General features: G+C 43.2%; 2 protein-coding genes across 5 annotated transcripts in view; one reads left to right on the top strand and one right to left on the bottom strand.

Annotated features, from left to right (window-relative positions):
• LOC309392590 (uncharacterized protein) overlaps positions 1 to 7,496 on the bottom strand; it is a 33,016-nt gene extending 25,520 nt beyond the window's left edge. For 2 of the 4 annotated variants that reach the window (XM_081953996.1, XM_081953999.1), the window contains exons 1-2: positions 7,371 to 7,496; positions 6,271 to 6,351 (exon numbers count right to left, since the gene is read on the bottom strand). In XM_081953996.1, coding sequence (XP_081810122.1) covers positions 6,271 to 6,299 — 29 coding nt within the window. In that variant the 5' untranslated portion in view covers positions 6,300 to 6,351; positions 7,371 to 7,496. Of the gene's footprint in view, positions 1 to 6,270; positions 6,352 to 6,544; positions 6,839 to 7,370 lie in introns of those variants that run through there. The other 2 variants (XM_081953997.1, XM_081953998.1) reach the window with 2 other exon arrangements.
• A 124-nt stretch (positions 7,497 to 7,620) lies between these two features.
• Positions 7,621 to 19,235, top strand: part of CC2D2B (coiled-coil and C2 domain containing 2B) — a 90,625-nt gene continuing 79,010 nt past the window's right edge. Inside the window, exons 1-3 of the mRNA XM_081954079.1 lie at positions 7,621 to 7,983; positions 17,866 to 17,926; positions 18,130 to 18,198. Of these exons, the coding sequence (XP_081810205.1) occupies positions 17,879 to 17,926; positions 18,130 to 18,198 (117 nt within the window). The 5' untranslated portion in view covers positions 7,621 to 7,983; positions 17,866 to 17,878. The remainder of the gene's footprint in view (positions 7,984 to 17,865; positions 17,927 to 18,129; positions 18,199 to 19,235) is intronic.

Raw genomic sequence — 19,235 nt, 5'->3', positions numbered from 1 at the left:
CTACAGAGCAGCATGAAGAATTAGATTGTCTATGGTAAAAATAGTTAACAAAAATATTGTAGTTTTCAAGCTATTTGAGGTTTTTTCTGTATAGTGCCCCTCATCTCTTTGTTGTGTTTATTAACTTGGTTATTTCTTGTTACTGCTTGTTTCCAATAGGACTTATCGGAATCAGGGCTAATCTGGGTTCGTTGGCTAGTTTTTTTATCTTCTAACCAGAAATATATCAGAAATATATTATTTATTACATTTACATGCCACCCCCACTTTGAAAAATGACTCAAATAATACTGGGTATCAATGTTAAGTAAAAAAATGTTTTATGCCTCTGATTCCAGGTTGTAAACTAAATAAATCTGGAAAATCCAGGAAAGCAAACCAGAAACATTTGCTGTAGTGATCTATTTGTGTTTAAGGAATAAGGAAGATGTTTAACTAGAAATTGTAGAGATTACCTTTTTTTGACGGTACATTGCTATTTAAACTTTATTGTCTCTGATATCTAATATCATTAAAAGAAATTCATCATGCAACATGGAACCACTTTATACAGTGGTGGGTTGCTAGCCGGTTTACCACCGGTTCACTTGTGTGCACAACGCTTCTACACATGCACAGAAGCGTCCGGGCGGGTGGGCAGCTTCCCGCCACCATCACCACCGGTTCAGCTGAACCAGGCTGAACTGGGAGCAACCCACCTCTGACTTTACATCAAAGTTGTCTCCAAATTGGAACAACCAGTATCATCTTCTTGCTTGTCCCATATTTTTTTGTTTTCCTGTTGGAGATCCATTTAAAATGCAGTATATTTTTGAAAATGTTACCTCTTCCACTACTGTTTTGCATGTGTCCAATGTTTAATAAAATACTTTCAATTAATGTTTAATTCTTTAAAAAATTCTGTGCCATTCTCTCAGAAAGAGGGAGCAAATGAGCAGTTCACAGCTATGAAAAAAGGTACTATATAATTTATTTTCCCCTAATTATTTTCTTTTTAAATTGCCAGAAAACCCCCCCCAAAGGTTTTGGAATCCCTGTTTCTCGAATAAGGGGTGGAGGAAGGTTGCTAAATGAGGTCCTTCCTTTTTGATAGCAGCAAAAATTGCCAAGTGATAGACCATTTTAGGAGTCAAGAGCTAGGCTTTGTGCATCTGGGTCTTAAATTTTTATCTGATGAGATCAGTTCTGCTGTTATATTCAAAAACTAATTTGCTAATTTTCAAAAAAATCACTGAAGATGTATTTTGTCAGTAGTACTTGAAAAAAAGAATGTGAAATCGTTTATTCCTTTAAAAAAAACATGATTCTCAATTTTGCTTTGATATTTTCCTATTATAACTATGGTGAAAGGATTCACACAACCTACAGTAGAACCTCTGGTCACAACCATAATTTGTTCCATAAATTTGGTCGCAAACTGATTTCGTCATGACCTGAATCTAATTTTGGAAATTTGGCGCTTCCCCAAAACATGGTGTGGAAGGGGAAATTGGCTGTCAAAAAAATTGTGAATTTTTTGGTCGGAACCCGATTTGGCCATGTTCAGAAGTGTTCGTGACCAGAGGTTCTACTGTATTATCTGTCAAAAAGTTATTATTTAAAATACTTTAATACTCTTATTTTTCATATGTGCTTATAAACATTTACCCCAGGTGTTCATAACTGATTAACTATAGCTGATTGGTGAAATAAAGAAACACATAGAACAATTAAAAATTTTTATTGGACACTCAAGTCAGAAATACAAATAAGGCAAAGCCTTGAAGCTAGTTAAATTCCAGGATTGAAGGGTGGTCTGACAAAATGTGTATGTATTTGATTTTATGTGTGGTTGTTATATAAAATGACAACAAAACAATGGTGGTTCATAAAACAATTAGCACCTCATATAATGATAGCAGATCATTAACATAAAAAACTCATATAACGATGCCAAACAATAAAAACATGTTATATAACAAAGCCAGATATTTGAAATAATTAAATTTTTATTTTCACAGGATATTTTGGAATTGGTTGCAAAAAAGCAAATTTAAAAAGAAACTGACGTAAGTACTTCTTCAAGCAAATGCCTCTGCATTTATAGAAATGTTTTATAAGATTGGCTTTTGACAAAATAATCCTTTTGCAAGAGATCCTAAAATCTAAGAAAATAATCCACTATCAAAAATTCAAAGCATACTAATGTCTGATTTACCCAATTCACAGAAGACCAAATAAATATATATTTTAAAATAGCATCAAAATTTTATGTACTCAATGTGTATTTTTACTAATGTGCTATTATTTGCACATATCTACTAGAAATATAGAGAACAGCTAAGTATGAGATTAATATAAATAAAAGACAACTGAATTTAACTCTTTAAATGCTGCTACCACAAATCTCAAACAGTAATGATTTCCAAGCTTCAATATGCACTAAAATGATACATATGAATATCAGCAATGTATACTGAGCTTAATTTGACCCGTTATAATTATTACCATGCAGAACTCATGTATAGATCAATGTACAATAGTAACCATCACAGCTATTATTTTTGAACAAGTTACCATACTTAATCTGCCCTCATCCATAATCTTATTGTGGGTGAGGGCACCAACGTGGTTTATATTATCAAGACCTGGGTGGGCCCAGAAGAGGTTATTACCTTTTGGTTAATATATTCATTGTGATTTTAGGTTTTGCATCAACGGAGTCCCCAGGGAAGGGTGACTATTATTACCCACAAGTTGTTGAGGGTACTCTTGAGGCTCTGCTCTACGAATGACCAAATGGGAGAATTTCTGGTTGAAGTTAAGGCTTTCAGAAATTACTGTTACTGAACAGCCCTGGTTGCTGCACATCATCATCTTTGCTTGAGTTGCTGTATTCCATTGCTGGGATTGGGATGGAGTCCCTGAGGTTGATAATTGTCAGGGATTTTAGCTCATCTCCTTGGAGACACTGAATCCAGAGTGGTTTAAGAGCTCTTGGCTTGCAAGCTATGATGCATCAAACCTAAGTATGTGAGGCCTGACTAATAGTGGGGATTGTACATTAGTTGGTTTTTGTCTTGGGCAATTATGATCTAGTGTTGGAGGATATTACTATCGGTCCATTGGCAATGACTGATTACTCTATGGTTGCCCTCTTGCTCACTGTGCCAATCACTCCAGGTTGATAAGGGCCTGTTCAGTGATGCATCCAGGTTGACTGGATGGATTCTGATTACAGAGTAGCTTGGGATTTTCCTTGAAGATCCTGTAGGCAGCTCAGCCAAAGTCTTGGTTGCAGCCTGGAATAATAGCCCAGTGAATGAGGCCTTGCACCCATAGCTTCTTTGTAGCCCGAGTGGTGATGCCGGGGTGTACTTTGATTCCTTAGGAACTCTGAAGATGACGTGCCAGAGAGATGGTGGAGGCAAACAAAGTTCTAATTGCACTAAACATGATTAACAGCCCATATTTGGGTGAGGGAGGCAAACCAATATTTCTCTGTCCGTTTTGTGTTTACAGATGCCTGCCTTGACTAGAGTGATCCATTATTTACTGGGAAAGACACATCCCAGGAACATCAGGAGCTATGGTGACAAGTATTCATGCTATCTACAGATAATGCCATTCTGATTCACTTAAACAGATATATGTAAACCTTAACCCTAGCGTTACCTGATTTAGAGATGTGATGTTACATGCCCTAATTTTGTGTCTCCTGACAAAGTCCTCCAGATTGTGAATTCAGAAACCTGTTTTTTTAATCTAGATTCTTCCTGAGTTAAGATGGGATGTAACCTATAGTCATGGTCATGCAATGATATTAGTCTCTCTGATGACGGTGATGGTATCTCTAGTGTTGAAGGAGGCAGAGGATATACCCCTTCTCAGGGAGCCATTGCTGGACTTTACATTGTGGACAGTTACCATCCACCTTCCAACCTTCCCTTTGTGATGAAGGTTGTTAAAAAGGCGATCAGAAGCAGTTGTAGAAAGTCTGGAGGAAGCAGATTATCTGGACCCACTCTAATCAGATTTCAGGCCAGAGGAGAGTATTAAACAGTATTGATTGCACTTGTTGATGATGTTTAGCAGAGCTGAAATGAAGGTAAGTGTCATCCTTGTGCTTCTTGATCTGTCAATCACGGTATCCTCTTGCACTGGGCTGTATGAGTTATAAGAACTGTGTTGTAGAGTTTACATCCTTCCATAGCAGTCTTTCCTAGCTTCAATCTGGACTGCATGTATGAAGTTGTCACTGTACTAACCACTCTCGGGAAACTGTTTGGATCTCAATAATGAGGAACAGTTTGAGACTTGATCCTCATCTCACTGAGTGGCTGGGGCTATTTAGGCCCCCATGGTTTGGGGCATTTTCATCTTTGGTCTTAGGTTGCATTCCCCCATTTGAGACTAGCATGCAATTTGGGGGGGGGGGGAGGCTCCTAGACTTGCAAGCTACTACTGAAAAAGCCTGCAATGGCTATGACTAGGAGGATAATTGTATAGGTTCATCTAATGCAATAGCTGCACCCTCCTTGCCTTAACTGTGAAGCTCTTCAGAAAGTTACTCATGTCTTATTATCTCATGATCACCACTGCAATGCAGGCTACATGGAACTGTCCTTGAAGACCATCCAGAAGCTTTATCTGGTTAAAAATGCAATGGTACAGGCAAATAATAGCCTTCTTGCATTCTTCCCATGTCATCACTGCTTCACAAACTTCATTGATTACCAGTTGACTTCCAGGTGCAATTCAAAGTGCTGGTTGTCATTTATAAAACCGTTCATGGAATAGGGCCTGGTTATTTGAGGGAGTGCCTTTCTCTGTTCCTGCCAATTCAATGCAATCAGGCAGACTGGGTGTAATATGGCTCTCTTAAATAAGATGTTGCCAACTTGTGGGAACAAGGAACCAGGCTTTCTTTGTCACAGTTCCTGTCCACTGGAGTAGAATTCGCACAATGCTACATCTAGCTTCTATTCTTCAAAAGTTCTGTAAGTCTCTGAAAACCTAGATCTGTTCCCAGGGCTATAGTATTTGTGAAACCCATGGCAATGTTTTGGTTTTTATTTAGGTGGTTTTACAGACCACATTTTAAATATCATGTGTTCTTTTAAAGTTATAAACTGCTCAGAATCTTTTTAGAATCTGGTCACCTTGAAATGTAATAAATAGCATAGCAAATACTAATCTTACACTTTTTTCTTATTTATATTTTTGGCTAATAGTTTTTGCAATATTTATTTTCATGTTAAGCTATTACTCCCAATTCAACATTTTACTAAATGTTGGGACTATTAAGATGATCAGTTTATATCCATTTTAATTACTAAGTAACTTTTCAGCAGTTAATTGACTGTTCAAACTGATTCAGAAAATAATGTGGCTTTCAACCTTCAATATTACCATACTGAGATTTTAAAAAAAATCTGCATTATTAATAAAAATCAATTAAATAACACTAGCAACATTGATAATAATGAACAAGGTAAGAAGGCAGTAGAGGACAAGCAGGAAATAATTAAGCAATAAAACTTAATAACAAGTTTTTGCTTCAGGAAGTAATAGAACTAATTTGAAGTAATACTGCTTGATAATATCACTTATGTTTTGTCGTTTAATGTCATTTCCGGCAAAAATTCAGTGAAGATTGAAGATAGTCACACTAGCAAGTTCATTAAACATCTTTTTCAGTAAAGCATGTTTATTAAGCTTAAAATGTATTCATGTATTTTGCATGTCAGAAGAACAGAAATAATGCAATATATTTGCAGGCTAAATTAACACTATCAGACATTAATAAAATATAGGGTAATTGCCACTGGGACAAAAATCTTGCAAAAAGAAAACTAAATCACATGTCCAAGTTAAGACCAGTTCTATGAAATTACAGAAAGCACTCTTGTTTAATCCAAGGTAAACTGAATAGCATGTAATAAACCCGAGCCGTTCCATGGTATCATGTGATTCTACTGAAGTAATCTTGATATCAACCTTCTATGCCATGCCATTGACATAACTGTGATTATAGAGTTAATTTATTCCAAGTCCAAAGTTGAGGATACAGGAGGAATAGGAGATACTGAAGGCTGATGGAGCACTATAAAATGTGGGATAAAATACTTACCTGGGGGATGGTAACCTGCATGCTCCTGTTATCATACTCACCTTGTCTTGCAGTAGATTACAAAGCTGCTGTTGAGGCAAGAGAGAAGCAGGTGGGGCTGTCAGAGCCCTCTCCCCTTTTATCTCTCTAAGGCTAGGCAGTACTTATGTGATACTTACCCATTAGGGATAGTATTCTTCTTTACCATGCTCAATGCTGGAACGGAAAAGAGCAGGAGCCAGCAGAGAAAATGGGCAGCACTGCAGCAAATGAGAGAGAACCGCGCAGTTAACACGGTGCCAATCTCTTTCTTGAAGTCTTACAGGATCGCCCTGAAGGACCACATTAGATGTGGTTTCAGGCAGCTTTGTTTTGAGAAACCCAAGTCTCCTTTTGAAAAACAGAACCAGGCTCAGCTTTTGAAACAAAGGCCAAGGCCAAACCTTTTCTCACCATTGCTGCTTAGCATCTGCAAGATCCTTCTTTCATGGTTGGCATAGTTGGAAAGGCGCAAAACAGAGAAAAGTAATACAGCAGCAAGGATGCTTTAAAATTCCTTTGAATGAACCAGCCCTTTTTGTTTTAAAGCAGTGTTTTTTCCCTCCCAAACTTGGCCAGTTAGATTTGGTTTCCTGCTTGAGCAGGGAGGGGAGGTTGGACTAGAAGACCTCCAAGGTCCCTTCCAACCCTGTTAGTCTGTTAACTGCCAGAATTCCCAAGCCAGCTAGCTGGAGAATTATGGGAGATGGTCCGCCATCTTAAAGCAGCCATTTCTTTTGCGGGTGGGGGGGGGACTTCTGCAAACCAGGCCCAGCAACCAAGAGGGCCTTCTACTACCTCTTTGATTTGGCCTCATGGGCCAAGCAGCCGACGGGATGGGGAGACAAGAGCGACGGGGTCAAGCCATGAGGGGGGCAGGTGTCCTACGGCTTGACAAGTACACAAGTACAATTGGGAGAGCGGAAGAGCAGGGAAGAGCATCAGGCCTGTCTCCCGCCGCTGGCGCAGCAAAATTGCACGCCGGGCAGCCGACTTCCAACGCCAGCCTGAAGAGACGGCGAGACCTTACAGCAGCCCTCCCGTTGCGGTGGCGCCAGGGACACCCTAAAGTCCCAACAGCTTCTTCGCAGAGGATGGCTTTGGCCCATCACTGTCAAGGCGGCGGGCAGCTTTCGACTCCCGAAATTTGGGGGGCATTGAAGCTACCGAACCGCAGCTTCGCGAAGAACCAGGAGCGGAATGAAGGCCGCGGGCGGTTAGGAAACTTGGCATCTCGTACCCTCAGGCAGAAGTTTGTTTGCAAACAAAGGCAGCCGGGCCGGCAACCGAAAGCCCTCACGATGCTTTTTGAACTGCGCAGGCGCCTCTAACGTCAGCCCGGTATAAGCGCACGCGTATTGGCATTTTAACGACGGCGAGTTCTCTACGCATGCCCGGTTCTCGAGTCGGCGCGGGACGAGGTTCGAGTCAGGGAAAAAAAATCTGCTTTGTTCTGGCCTGCGTCGGCATCGCCCCCTTCAGGTGGAGGAGAGTTCATGCGCATGCTCAACGTCAAAGCGGGTGGGAGCTACCTGAGAAGGGGACTTTTAGCTTTTGGGGAAGCGGTTCCTCCCCCACCCACCCCCTTTATTTATGTAGGCAAAGATGATGTGAGGAGAAAAAAACTAGAAACCGACTCAATTTTAGTTTCGCTTAAGCTCGGCAAGAGGCAGACAGCAATGCTGGCTATTGGGATACAGGGCAGCAGAAAAGAAATCGTCCCTGTTTCTGAGGGGAAATTGTAACTTTTCATCTCTTTTCACCATTGCATGCAGTTATTTCGACAGAAAACTGCGCATTTGGGGAAATACTGTTTCTTGTACACATTAAGTGTTTTGACAAAATCCAGAAAGGTAATAAATTGGGGCCAGACAAGGTAAACAAAAAATAAACAAGTTCGCCTTTAAAAGGAGTGCTTTTAAAATAATGGCACACTTCTCCTGATAAATGTTTTGAGAAGAGCTTTGCAGCTCTTTTCCTCAAAGACAGTTTAATACCTAAAGTATACAATGGTTTACTGCAGTCTTTGCTTCAGACTATGTAGTACAATTCATAACTAATGTTTATTTAATCTGCCGGGTATATTTTCAATCCAATTTGCTTCTTACTACACTACATGTGTTATGTCTGGGATATTTCAAACTAGAAATTTTTTTGGAAAAGGATTTCTTTTTCCTATGAAGCAAAATAAAGTACTCAAGAATATTGTAGAATATTGATAGTGGTTGTACAGTATATTACCGTAGCAAAAAGCCAAATTGAAGATTTCTATGTATATATTATAGAAATATATATTTGTATTATAGCTTTCAAGGTAGAATTCAATCAAAACAACTAACCTACTTCAGTGACACAACCTCCTGCCGCCTATTTTTTTTAACGAGTTAGATTGAAATTGGCATCAATGTAATCAACATTGCTGTTGGTATCATATAGATATAGGTATAGCTCTCCTGGGGGAGGGCTTAATAATTGAAATGCCACAGATGGGGCATACAAATATGTCCTGCTAGCTGATTTTAACATCGGGGCAGGAATGTAAGAGCGTAGGAATTTAGCATCCACCCCTCCTTCCCTCTCCTTCCTCCTCTTAGAATGAAATATTCTCCTGTGCGCTGCTTGGAGAGTCCAAGCAAGCATGGGTTAACACAGCCTAACTGCCCTAGGACTGACTGAGTTTTTTCCTTGACCACGCCCCCTTTGCCTCTGGCAGGTCAGTTTTAAAAACTCAGTCCGCCCGATAGGACTGTTGCAGGGGAGTTCCCCAGTTTAGGCTTTTTGCTTGGACTCCCCACATCAGCATTTAAAGAAATTCCTGACCATTTCATTTTGACATCAGCCAAAGCATTTCTTGACAGCTCAGGAGGTTTGATTTTCATCATCTGCTGCTTGTAAGCTAAGCGAGGTAGGCTTGAGGCTTGTCCGGCTCCAGCCGGCGAGCGGAATCGCTACGAGAGACGACCAGCTGTTCGGCGCTGGCAGATCTCTTCTATTAAGCCGCGGAAGCCCTTTTCGGACCCTTTCGGCTTCCTAATTCTGCCCGGCAATAGCGGCGGCCATTTTAAACCTTTCGCGCCCTTTTCTCCACTTCGGAGAGGGTCACCTTGGTTACGGAGGCTGCGCGCGCAGCGGTGGCCATTTTAGAGCACCAAATTGCCTCAAGATTCAAACGGCAGCAATTACAACCTCGCAGTCAGACCTCGTCAGTAACAGCAGCAGCAGCAACGCTTAGCGACTGAGAGGCCTTGTCCGGGGCTCCGGCAAGGCCGAACGTCTCGAAAACAGCCGTCTAGTATTTCAAGGCAGGGATTTCGCCGGCGGGCTTCCCTTGCCTATTGCAGCTGCCGCGGACGTTTTGTGGCCGTCTGGCTCGTCCTAGCGGTGTCCTCCAGACCCATCCAGCCTTCCTGTGACTTTTGAAGAACAATGGCAGACGAAGGTTTGGAGGTGCAGGCTGGGCCCTCTTCCAAGAGGCCCAGGGTGGAGCCCCCCCCCAAGGGAAACAAGGGAGGGAGAGGCAATCCCAGCAGATCCCCTTCCCGAGCCTCAGGGGATTTATCCACCAGCAAGGAGGGAACCCGTAGAGGCCATACCTCGCAGGCCCAGAAAACTAGCCGGTCCCCAGATCAAGAGGAGGCATGGCCAAGGCCCCATTCTCCCCAAGGGAAGGTTCAGGATCAGGACGCTCACCACCAAGATGGCTCACCTCCATCAACTGGGGGGATTTCAAGGGACTCCTCCCCAGATGCCTCATGGGGCTATCCAGACTCCTCCAGTTCTTCTGTTAGGGAGGAATTGGAACCATACCAAGATGTATTCCAGAGGGAGGAAAGGAGAACCTCCAAGGGCTCCAGGGGACGCCCAAAAGAGGACAAGGGTCCCGCATTATCTGCTGAGATGAAGGAGGTCATAGCCAAAGCCATCTCCCAAGGAATAGCTGATGGTCTCAAACAGAAGGAAACTGGTTCTTCTGGCAATCCTAAGCCCAGGGTAACCCCTGCTCCTTCAGGAGACCAAGCCCCTGCTTCGCCTGGCACATCTATTGCCACGGAAGACACGGGGTTGGAGGAGGGGGAAATAGAGGATTTCGAATTGTCGGAGGATGAGGATCTTCCTCCTGATAAACCGGCCTTTACAGGGTTATTCAAACCATCCCTGTTTAAATCCATCCTTCACAAGGCCATAGCAGCCACTGAACTTGGGCCCACTCCCAAGAGTGCCTCAGCCACCCCCCCTCCCTCTAAGGATCACAAGGAAGGTTTATTCCAGGAACCTTCACCAACCCAGGAACTGATCCCTGTTCCGGACTTATTCCTGGACGTAGTCCAAAGGCAGTGGGTCCAACCTGGTACCCTGTCCAATCCCAGCGGGGGGGACAAATCCCTTTACGCTGTAGAAGACAAAATGGATGAGGTGCTGAAGTTGCCTGAGGTGGATGCCCCGGTGGTCTCTCTAACTTCTACTTCTAATCTTCCAGCAGATTTACTCGAGGGACTCAAGGCCGAGGACAAACGCTCAGAAAAAGCGTGCCACAAGACGCACCAGGCGGCTGCCTGGGCCATTAGAGCATCCACCTCGGCATCATTCTTCACCAGGGCTTCTCTTCTCTGGCTAAGACAACTCAGGTCCAAACCTCCATCAGCAGGTTCTAGATGGCGGCATGACATTAATAAGATAATAACCCCCGTAGAGTACTCAGCAGATGCCTCCCTTAATGCGGCCAAATTCGCATCTAGGGCCTTGGCGTCCAATGTGACATCACGTCGCCTGCTGTGGCTCCGCCACTGGCAGGCTGATATGAAGGCCAAATGGAAGCTTGCTTCTGCCCCATTTAAGGGAGGGCAATTCTTCGGAGAGGCCTTGGAGAAGTTTGTCATAGAAACAAAGGACAAACGCAAAATTCTCCCGGCCACCCTGAAGAAAGCCGAACGTAAGGGTTCAGGTTCATTCAGGAGACAGCCCTTTAGAGCGCAGGATAACTCTCAAGCTTCCGGCTCTAATTCTTCTTATCAGAGGCCATTTCCCCAGACAGGTGACAGGGGACAGGACAGGACAAATTACGGGTCCAGGGGAAGGCAGCAACAACAGCATTCCTTTCGGAAGCCATTTCGTGGGGGATCCAATTCCCGACAGTTTCGTAGGGGGAAGTGACCACCACAGGAATCCTCCCATAGGAGGTCGGCTCCAAATATATGCCGACAGGTGGGAGGAGATAACTTCGGACACTTGGGTCCTCAACACGATCAGGAGGGGCCTGGTGCTGGAATTCTTATCCTTCCCTCAACAAAAATTTATTCGTTGTCCCATCCCCAAGAATCCCCAAAAGAAAGACCTCATGCAGAAGGAGAACCTCCATCTGCTCGAAATCAGGGCCATAGAACAGGTTCCCAAAGAACAGGAAAAACGAGGATATTATTCCATCCTCTTTCTAGTCCCAAAGAACTCAGGGGGGTGGAGGGCCATCTTGGATCTAAAGTGCCTAAATCAGCATCTGGCATACAAAAGGTTCAAGATGCAGTCCCTCCACTCCATCCTGGCTTGCACTCGACAGGGAGATCTCCTCACATCGATAGATTTGAAGGAAGCTTACCTCCATGTCCCCATTCACCCTGCCCACAGAAGGTTCCTGAGGTTCCACTACGACGGGAGGCATTATCAATACAGGGCCCTCCCATTCGGCCTCTCGTCTGCCCCCAGGACCTTCACCAAAATCTTGGCAGTGGTGGCGGCCCACCTCCGAAATCGACCAATTCGGCTAGAGTGTTATCTAGACGACATAATAATTCATTCTTCCAATCAGAATCAGGCCCGAAGGGACGTCCAGGTGACCATACGGACTCTACAACACCACGGGTTTTCAGTGAACCTGCAGAAGAGTCACCTAGAACCGACCACCCGAATCCAACATCTTGGCGCCATAATCGACTCCGTCTCCTGCCAGGTATTTCTGTCTCCAGACAGGATGGCGAATCTTCAGAACAAACTTCGTCTATGCAAAGGTCCCAGGTCAGTGCCGATTTTACAACTATCCCAGCTCCTGGGCATCATGATCTCCTGCCTAAAGGTAGTTCCCTGGGCACGGCTTCACGCAAGGGAGCTGCAATGGTTCCTTCTGCCAATGCAGAGATCAAGGGACAGCAACTCGTTAAGACGCGTGAAACTACCGCCAAAAGTACTTCGCTCCCTGCATTGGTGGAGCACAGCGGCGGTCAGGAAAGGGTGCCTCTTCAAGGAGCCCGAAAGGCTGGTTGTAACAACAGATGCCAGCCTACAGGGATGGGGAGCGCACTGCCAGGGACATCTTGCGCAAGGAAAATGGACACAGAGGGAGGCGGCCCACAGCATAAACTGGCTAGAACTGAGGGCCGCTCGCCTCGCTCTACATCATTTTGCTTCTCAGATTGTGGGTCATCATGTACTGTTGTTAACAGACAATGTTGCCACAAAGGCCCACATCAACAGGCAGGGAGGCACGCACTCCAAAAATCTCATGCAGGAGGCGGAACTATTGTGCAGATGGGCGGAGCGACATCTGGCGTCCATAGCAGCGGACCACATATCGGGGACGAGCAACCAAGAAGCGGATTGGCTGAGTCGGCAGACGATAGACCACTCAGAATGGCGGCTGCATCCGGACATCTTCTCTCAGATCGTGGAGAAGTTCGGCAAACCGCAAGTAGACCTGTTTGCAACAAGCACCAACACACATCTGCCCCGCTTCTTCACTCGATACCATTCGCCCTTAGCGGAGGGGACGGATGCGCTGAGGAGCACTTGGCCCTCAGGACTCCTGTACGCGTTTCCACCGCTCCCTCTCATACCCCAAGTAGTGACCAAATTACTGTCAGAAAAGGCCGATCTAATCCTAGTGGCCCCTCACTGGCCCAGGAGGTCCTGGTACGCGGACCTTGTCAGCCTCTCCATCCAAAGTCCGTGGAGGATTCCTCAGGAGCAGATCTCCCTCAGCCAGGGTCACATCAAGCATCCAGATCCACAGTGGCTACAACTAGCCGTTTGGCGCTTGAGGGGGACCTCCTGAGGAAGCAGAGATTTTCAGACAAGGTCATCAGAACTATTCAAGCGTCCAGGAGACCTTCCACTACTAGGATATACGAATATACGTGGAACGCTTTTTCATCTTGGTGTCAGGGCAAGGGTGTGCAGGACATTTCGGCTTCAGTGCCAAATTTGCTGGAGTTTCTCCAAGAGGGTCTGGACAAAGGTCTCGCGCCCAATACGCTCAAGAGGCAGGTGGCGGCACTATCCACCATTCTTACCTGTAAATCTGCTAGATCACTTAGTCAGCACCCACAAGTAAAGAGCTTCCTCAAGGGGGCGATGAACATCTCTCCTCAGGTGGTTCATCGATATCCCTCCTGGGATTTGCCATATGTCCTGAAGGCCTTAACGGGGGCTCCCTTCGAACCTCTCAGGAAGGCAAGCCTCCATCATCTGACTATTAAGACGGCCTTCCTCATAGCTATAACATCGGCTCGCAGAATTTCTGAATTGGCTGCGCTGTCTGTGAGGGAGGACCTTTGCATTATTCATACTGACAGAATCATTCTGAGACTTGATCCATCTTTCATCCCAAAGATGAATACTCAGTTTCATAGAGCCCAGGAAGTGATCCTTCCTAATTTTTGTCCAAATCCAGTACATCAGAAGGAAAAAGTCTGGCATAAATTAGATGTAAGAAGGACAGTCAAAATTTACATCAAACGATCAAGGGAATTTCGGCGTTCCGAATCCCTATTTGTCTCCTTCCACCCTGGGTCCCTTGGTCGCAAGGTTTCGTCCCACACAATTGGACGTTGGCTGAGGGCTTGCATCAAGCTAGCCTATGAGACACAAGGCAAGATTGCACCACGAAGAGTAACCGCGCACTCAACGAGGAGCGCTGCAACTTCAGCTGCTTGGGCGACCCAGGCGTCTATCATAGACATTTGTAGAGCGGCCACGTGGGCCTCGCCCACGGCGTTCATCAAGAACTATAAGATCGATATCTTTGCCTCGGCAGAAGCCTCCTTTGGAAGACGTATATTACAGAGGGTTGTGGAGGCTACAAAGGACAATGACTCTGCCCGCCCTGGGACACGATAGCTTGGGTATGTCCCATGCTTGGACTCTCCAAGCAGCGCACAGGAGAAAGACCGTTGGCTTACCTGAACGGTCGTTCTCTGGGCGCTGCGGGAGAGTCCAAACCCACCCAGGGTTCGAGGATCCAGATCTAAAACTCTGCAGAGACTGGTTGAAGACGTCCTATTGAACCTTTCGTTTTTAAAACTGACCTGCCAGAGACAAAGGGGGCGTGGTCAAGGAAAAAACTCAGTCAGTCCTAGGGCAGTTAGGCTGTGTTAACCCATGCTTGCTTGGACTCTCCCGCAGCGCCCAGAGAACGACCGTTCAAGTAAGCCAACGGTCTTTCTAGGAAATATTAAAAAGGCAGAATATTATATTTCCCTGGATGAGAAATGGAGAAACTTGTTTTTAGACAGGAAGCAGACTCACTCTTAATAACCCCTATCCTCCTCAATAGCCCACAGCAGATATCAGAACTTAAGATATAAAGAGATAGCTATGTCTATTCATAAGTAAATAGCATCACCCAAGAAAGGTAGGATTAGCCCTCAGCCATAATAGGAATTGCCCAAAACCCTCTTCATTACATCATCACCCAGCAAGATTCAACCAAGCCTGGGACTCAAGACCATATACAAAGTTACCCCTGCATTGCCCCATGGGAGTCTGACAACCAATCAGGATACCTGCCCTTACATAGCAACAGGAAGCTCTTAAGGCGGGGCCCAAGCAGAAGTGGGCGTCACTGTAACAACTGGTTCGCCCAGAACCGCAAATGTGAGAGGGCATGCACACATGCTTGCTTCACTTGCTCACGCGTCTACCGCACATGCACGCAGCTTCAAAGAAGGCAATTATATAGGATGGGATAGCGCTGGGGTAGGTGGGTTGGTCCCAGAGGCTGGTCAGAACTACTGGTTCTCCTGAACCAGTCCGAACTGGCAGTAGCCCACCTCTGGGCCCAAGAGAGAATATAAATATATATCTCTCTCACCCAGGAGCTCATTTTGCCCAGGACCCCAAAAACCCATGTGGTCCTGTCCACCATTAAACCATCTTTCCAAGCAGTCCCCGTGTTTCCAGTGTCTTTCTCCCCACTTGGAACTGAACCCAGATGGACATTTCTTCCAACAAGAGAAAGGGATCTTAAATATTGATGAACTAATTTGTAATACCTTGCATCTTTAACATGAATTGGATGCAAATAGACAATGCCCAATTAAGCTGATGACCCAGTTAAAGTGAATTGATTTGGATGGAGGCAGGCAATGGCTAATCCTCTGTTATAACAAGAGTTAGTCTGGCTATCTTGAGAGAAGAACAATAGAGTCTGTCTTGAAAAGAACCTTCCATATGTTATTGATTGGTTGATTGGTTTATTCATTATTTTAGTGGTCAGCCAACTTCAAATGACTTGGTAGCATACACTTTCAGAGCAAGGAACAATAAAAATTAAGAAACAGATGACAGACATCCAGAAGAGAGAAACATATATAACAGCAGCAACAGGCAAAAACCTTACAGGGGCTAGATCCGTAATGGCGAAGCTAGGGCACACGTGCTCCAAGTGACATGTAGAGCTCGCTCTCTGGGCACATCAGCAGTTGCTCCAGCCCAGCTGCACCGTGCATGCACGTGTACCTCCTGCCATCCAGGTGGTCTTTGGGTCTCTGCCATGCATGCGTGGGGGCAGGGCGCATGCACAGGGGATCGGGTGCATGCACGGGGAATGGGATGCATGCGTGGGAGACAGTGCATGCACGGGGATGCTTGCATTTTGGGGGTTTACCTTTGTTGGTGCAGCTGGGCATGACTCTGCCACAAGACACTAGCCTGCTGCCACCACTGTGCAAAAGGCCTGCAGCCTCAGCCTCTTTGCCGGTGCAAATAGACTACACCTGCAACCTCTTTGCTGCCCTGCACAGCCTGCTGCCACAGCCTCTTTACCAAGTCGTTCTACACCCCCCCGTGCCCCATTTTGGATTCCAGGTTGGTGCAGGAGGTTTTCCAGGCCCAAAATGGGGCACAGGGGCACCATGCAAGCCCCCCCCCCACGCCCCATTTTGGGCCTGGAAAGCCTGCACCAGCCTGGAAGCTAAAATGGGGCACGGGGGGGTGCATGCATGGAGGGCTAAGGAGCATGCACAACGGATGCACGTACATGCACCAGGTGGGGTGCATGCACAGGGGTGCCCGCACTGCATTTGGGGGATTTGGACATGCACACTCCATTCGCGTGTGCATACTTTGGGCACTCAGCACCAAAAAGGTTAACCAACATTGGGCTAGATCAAAGTTGAACTAGTGAAAACCAAATGCAACAGATGCAGCATGGATGGCTGGAGAATTCTGGAAATGGAATCCACACATCTTACTTCATAACCTGCTAAATATTAGATTTTGTCTGTGGGGAGCTGACTTAAATTCAGATCTTTCTGGAGAAATCTATTAACAGAATCTTCAGACTTCTACAAGACTTTCTGTGTAATACTTTCAATAATTTTTGTAGCTAAAATCTCTCATTCAGGCTATTCTGGATGCTTCTTTTTATGTACAGACTTCTGATATACATTAGCCTATTGGATTTTGACCAATTTTATGTATAATGTCTAACTATGAGATTATTATATACAACTTGTTTAACAAATGCGCTCTGTTTAAAGAATGCAGTTATTAGATTTCTTCTGTAAAAGCTTTTCATAGAAACCTCAGAGATGCAGTGGAAACTCATTCTCTAGCCTCCTGTCATTAGGTGATTTAGGGAGAGTAGTATGTTCAACCACAGATAATTCTGTTCTTTTTTTTTTTAATTTGGTACTTAAATTTGGTACTCAAAGCAAACGAATATTTTGTCAGTACTAAGTTGTGTCCTTGCATACAACATATACATATCATCTTTGTGATATTGTATACATGCATTTTATGGGAAGAATGGGCTGATAATTCACAAAACTATTCTCACAAATATTATAAATTAGCTGTACTTGTTTATTTTATTTTTGCACAATACATCTTTATATAAACCTGGTTTCTATAGTACTTACATTTTCTAATCAACATCTTTAAAGTTATGTTGTCTTAAATGTGTTGACAGCTGTCACATTCATAAAATGATTTGGATTCATGTAGATCCTGGTACAATTGTAGTATTGAAGATTTTATTTGCTACCTTTTTTTCTGGCACTTCTAATATCTTCATGCCTCCAATTTATCCGGTTCATTAGATAAATGTTATTGAAAACATGGAACTTAAATCTATACCTTTTTCAGGAAAAGCTAAGTCTGATAAATTTATCTTTAAATTATTACATATAAAGGAAATGCAAAAACAGTTGTAAAATTTACAGCTTTCAAGGTTTAAAACAAGATTGAATGTTGGATAGCAATGATGTAACATGAGACATATCATAGCACAGTTCCACATAAGTACAAGCTATCTTCAATGAACGCTTCAATAACTTTATGTGCAATCAGAGAAATATGCTAAAACATAAGTATATTAAAAAGCCATGGACATAGTCCCAACAAATTTATTTTGATTAAAGTAATTGTATATTATTTTTTACTGATTGTCAAGCTGAAATTATGTTGATATGATATACATATATTTTATAATGTAGTTTATATTATATTTAATAATTTATATTTTTCAGTGAATTAACATAAATGGATTCTGATGAAGATTTGGAGGCATTGCTAGATAAAAAGAGTGAGGCAAGTTATGAAAAATATTTTTAAATACATTATTTTCTAACTGATGTATTAATGATTAAATAAAATTGTTCTTTAGATAATTTGTTATATTAAATATTGAGACTAATAAGCATGTGATTATATCCATTGTCTAGGGTTATTTTTTAAAGTGGCTTTGTATCCTTACAGATAAACTTTTATAACAATTTCCTTTCTTTTTTCAGAAAGAGAAAGTTCAGGAAAGACTTGCAAAGAAAAACAATTCTTTACCTAAAGAAAATATTAGAAATCAGGTACTTTTGTCCATATTAAAATAGAATATAGTATATTCTTTAGAATTCTGGATATTCTTCAGAAATTGCTTTTTAGAAAATGCCTCTATGTTGACAACTTTTTCTGTTCAATGTCACTTTTTATTTGTATATTTTCAGGAAAAACTGATTTGAACTAAAGAAAAGATTATTTAAAAAGTATTAAATTAAATATACACCAATTTGTACCCTGAAGTTAATCACAAAACAACAAAAACAGTACAGGTTATATTTAGGTTTCTTCCAGGTGTAGAATAGTTAAAAACAGGAAGCAGGGAGGAACAACAATGGATAACTTTTATGCTAGAGCAGGGGTGTCAACTGGCAGCCCATGGCCAAATGCGTCATGCGTAGGCCATGCCAACCCAGCTCCTTGGAGGGGAAAAATGTCACAAAACATCATGTGATGGCAAAGTGACACCACGAGTTTGACACTTGTGTTCTAGAGCAACTGTGTAGATTTCCCATAGGATATGGTACATAGTGGGACTGATACGGCTTAATTTAGGAATTAGCAGGTAGCCAATTTGCAGGAGACCATAACCTACCCTGAAATATAAAAAACAAAAAAGCATACGTAAATAATTACAAGTAATATAACATTAGAGGAGATAAATATTTGTTATACTATCTTGTTGATTTCTATTGTTTTCTGCATGTACTGCACAGGTATAAGAGTATATCAAATAAAAATACTAAATATTACTTGTTAAAATGGCAAATGTAATTCAAGGAAAAATGTAATTCAGATATAAATGAATGGAAACTGAGGTCAGTGACCGGTTGTGGCAATTGTTGAAAAAATGTTAGTAACTAAAGGAATGGAAAATAAAACTGCCAATACTATAATGCCTTTTTTAAATACACAGTGTAACCCCACAATGCACAATTTGGGTTGCTGAACTTTGATAACTGTATTATAAAAAAGAGGCAAAAAAGAGCAACCAAAATGTTCAAGCTGAGGAAATGTTGTAATATGAGATACATAAATTAAAGGAGACATGACAGAGATCTATAAA

This window comes from Natrix helvetica, assembly GCF_964273705.1.
Source record: "Natrix helvetica genome assembly, chromosome: 5".
NCBI lineage: Eukaryota > Metazoa > Chordata > Lepidosauria > Squamata > Natricidae > Natrix > Natrix helvetica.
This window is presented reverse-complemented; position numbering and strand designations above follow the sequence as displayed.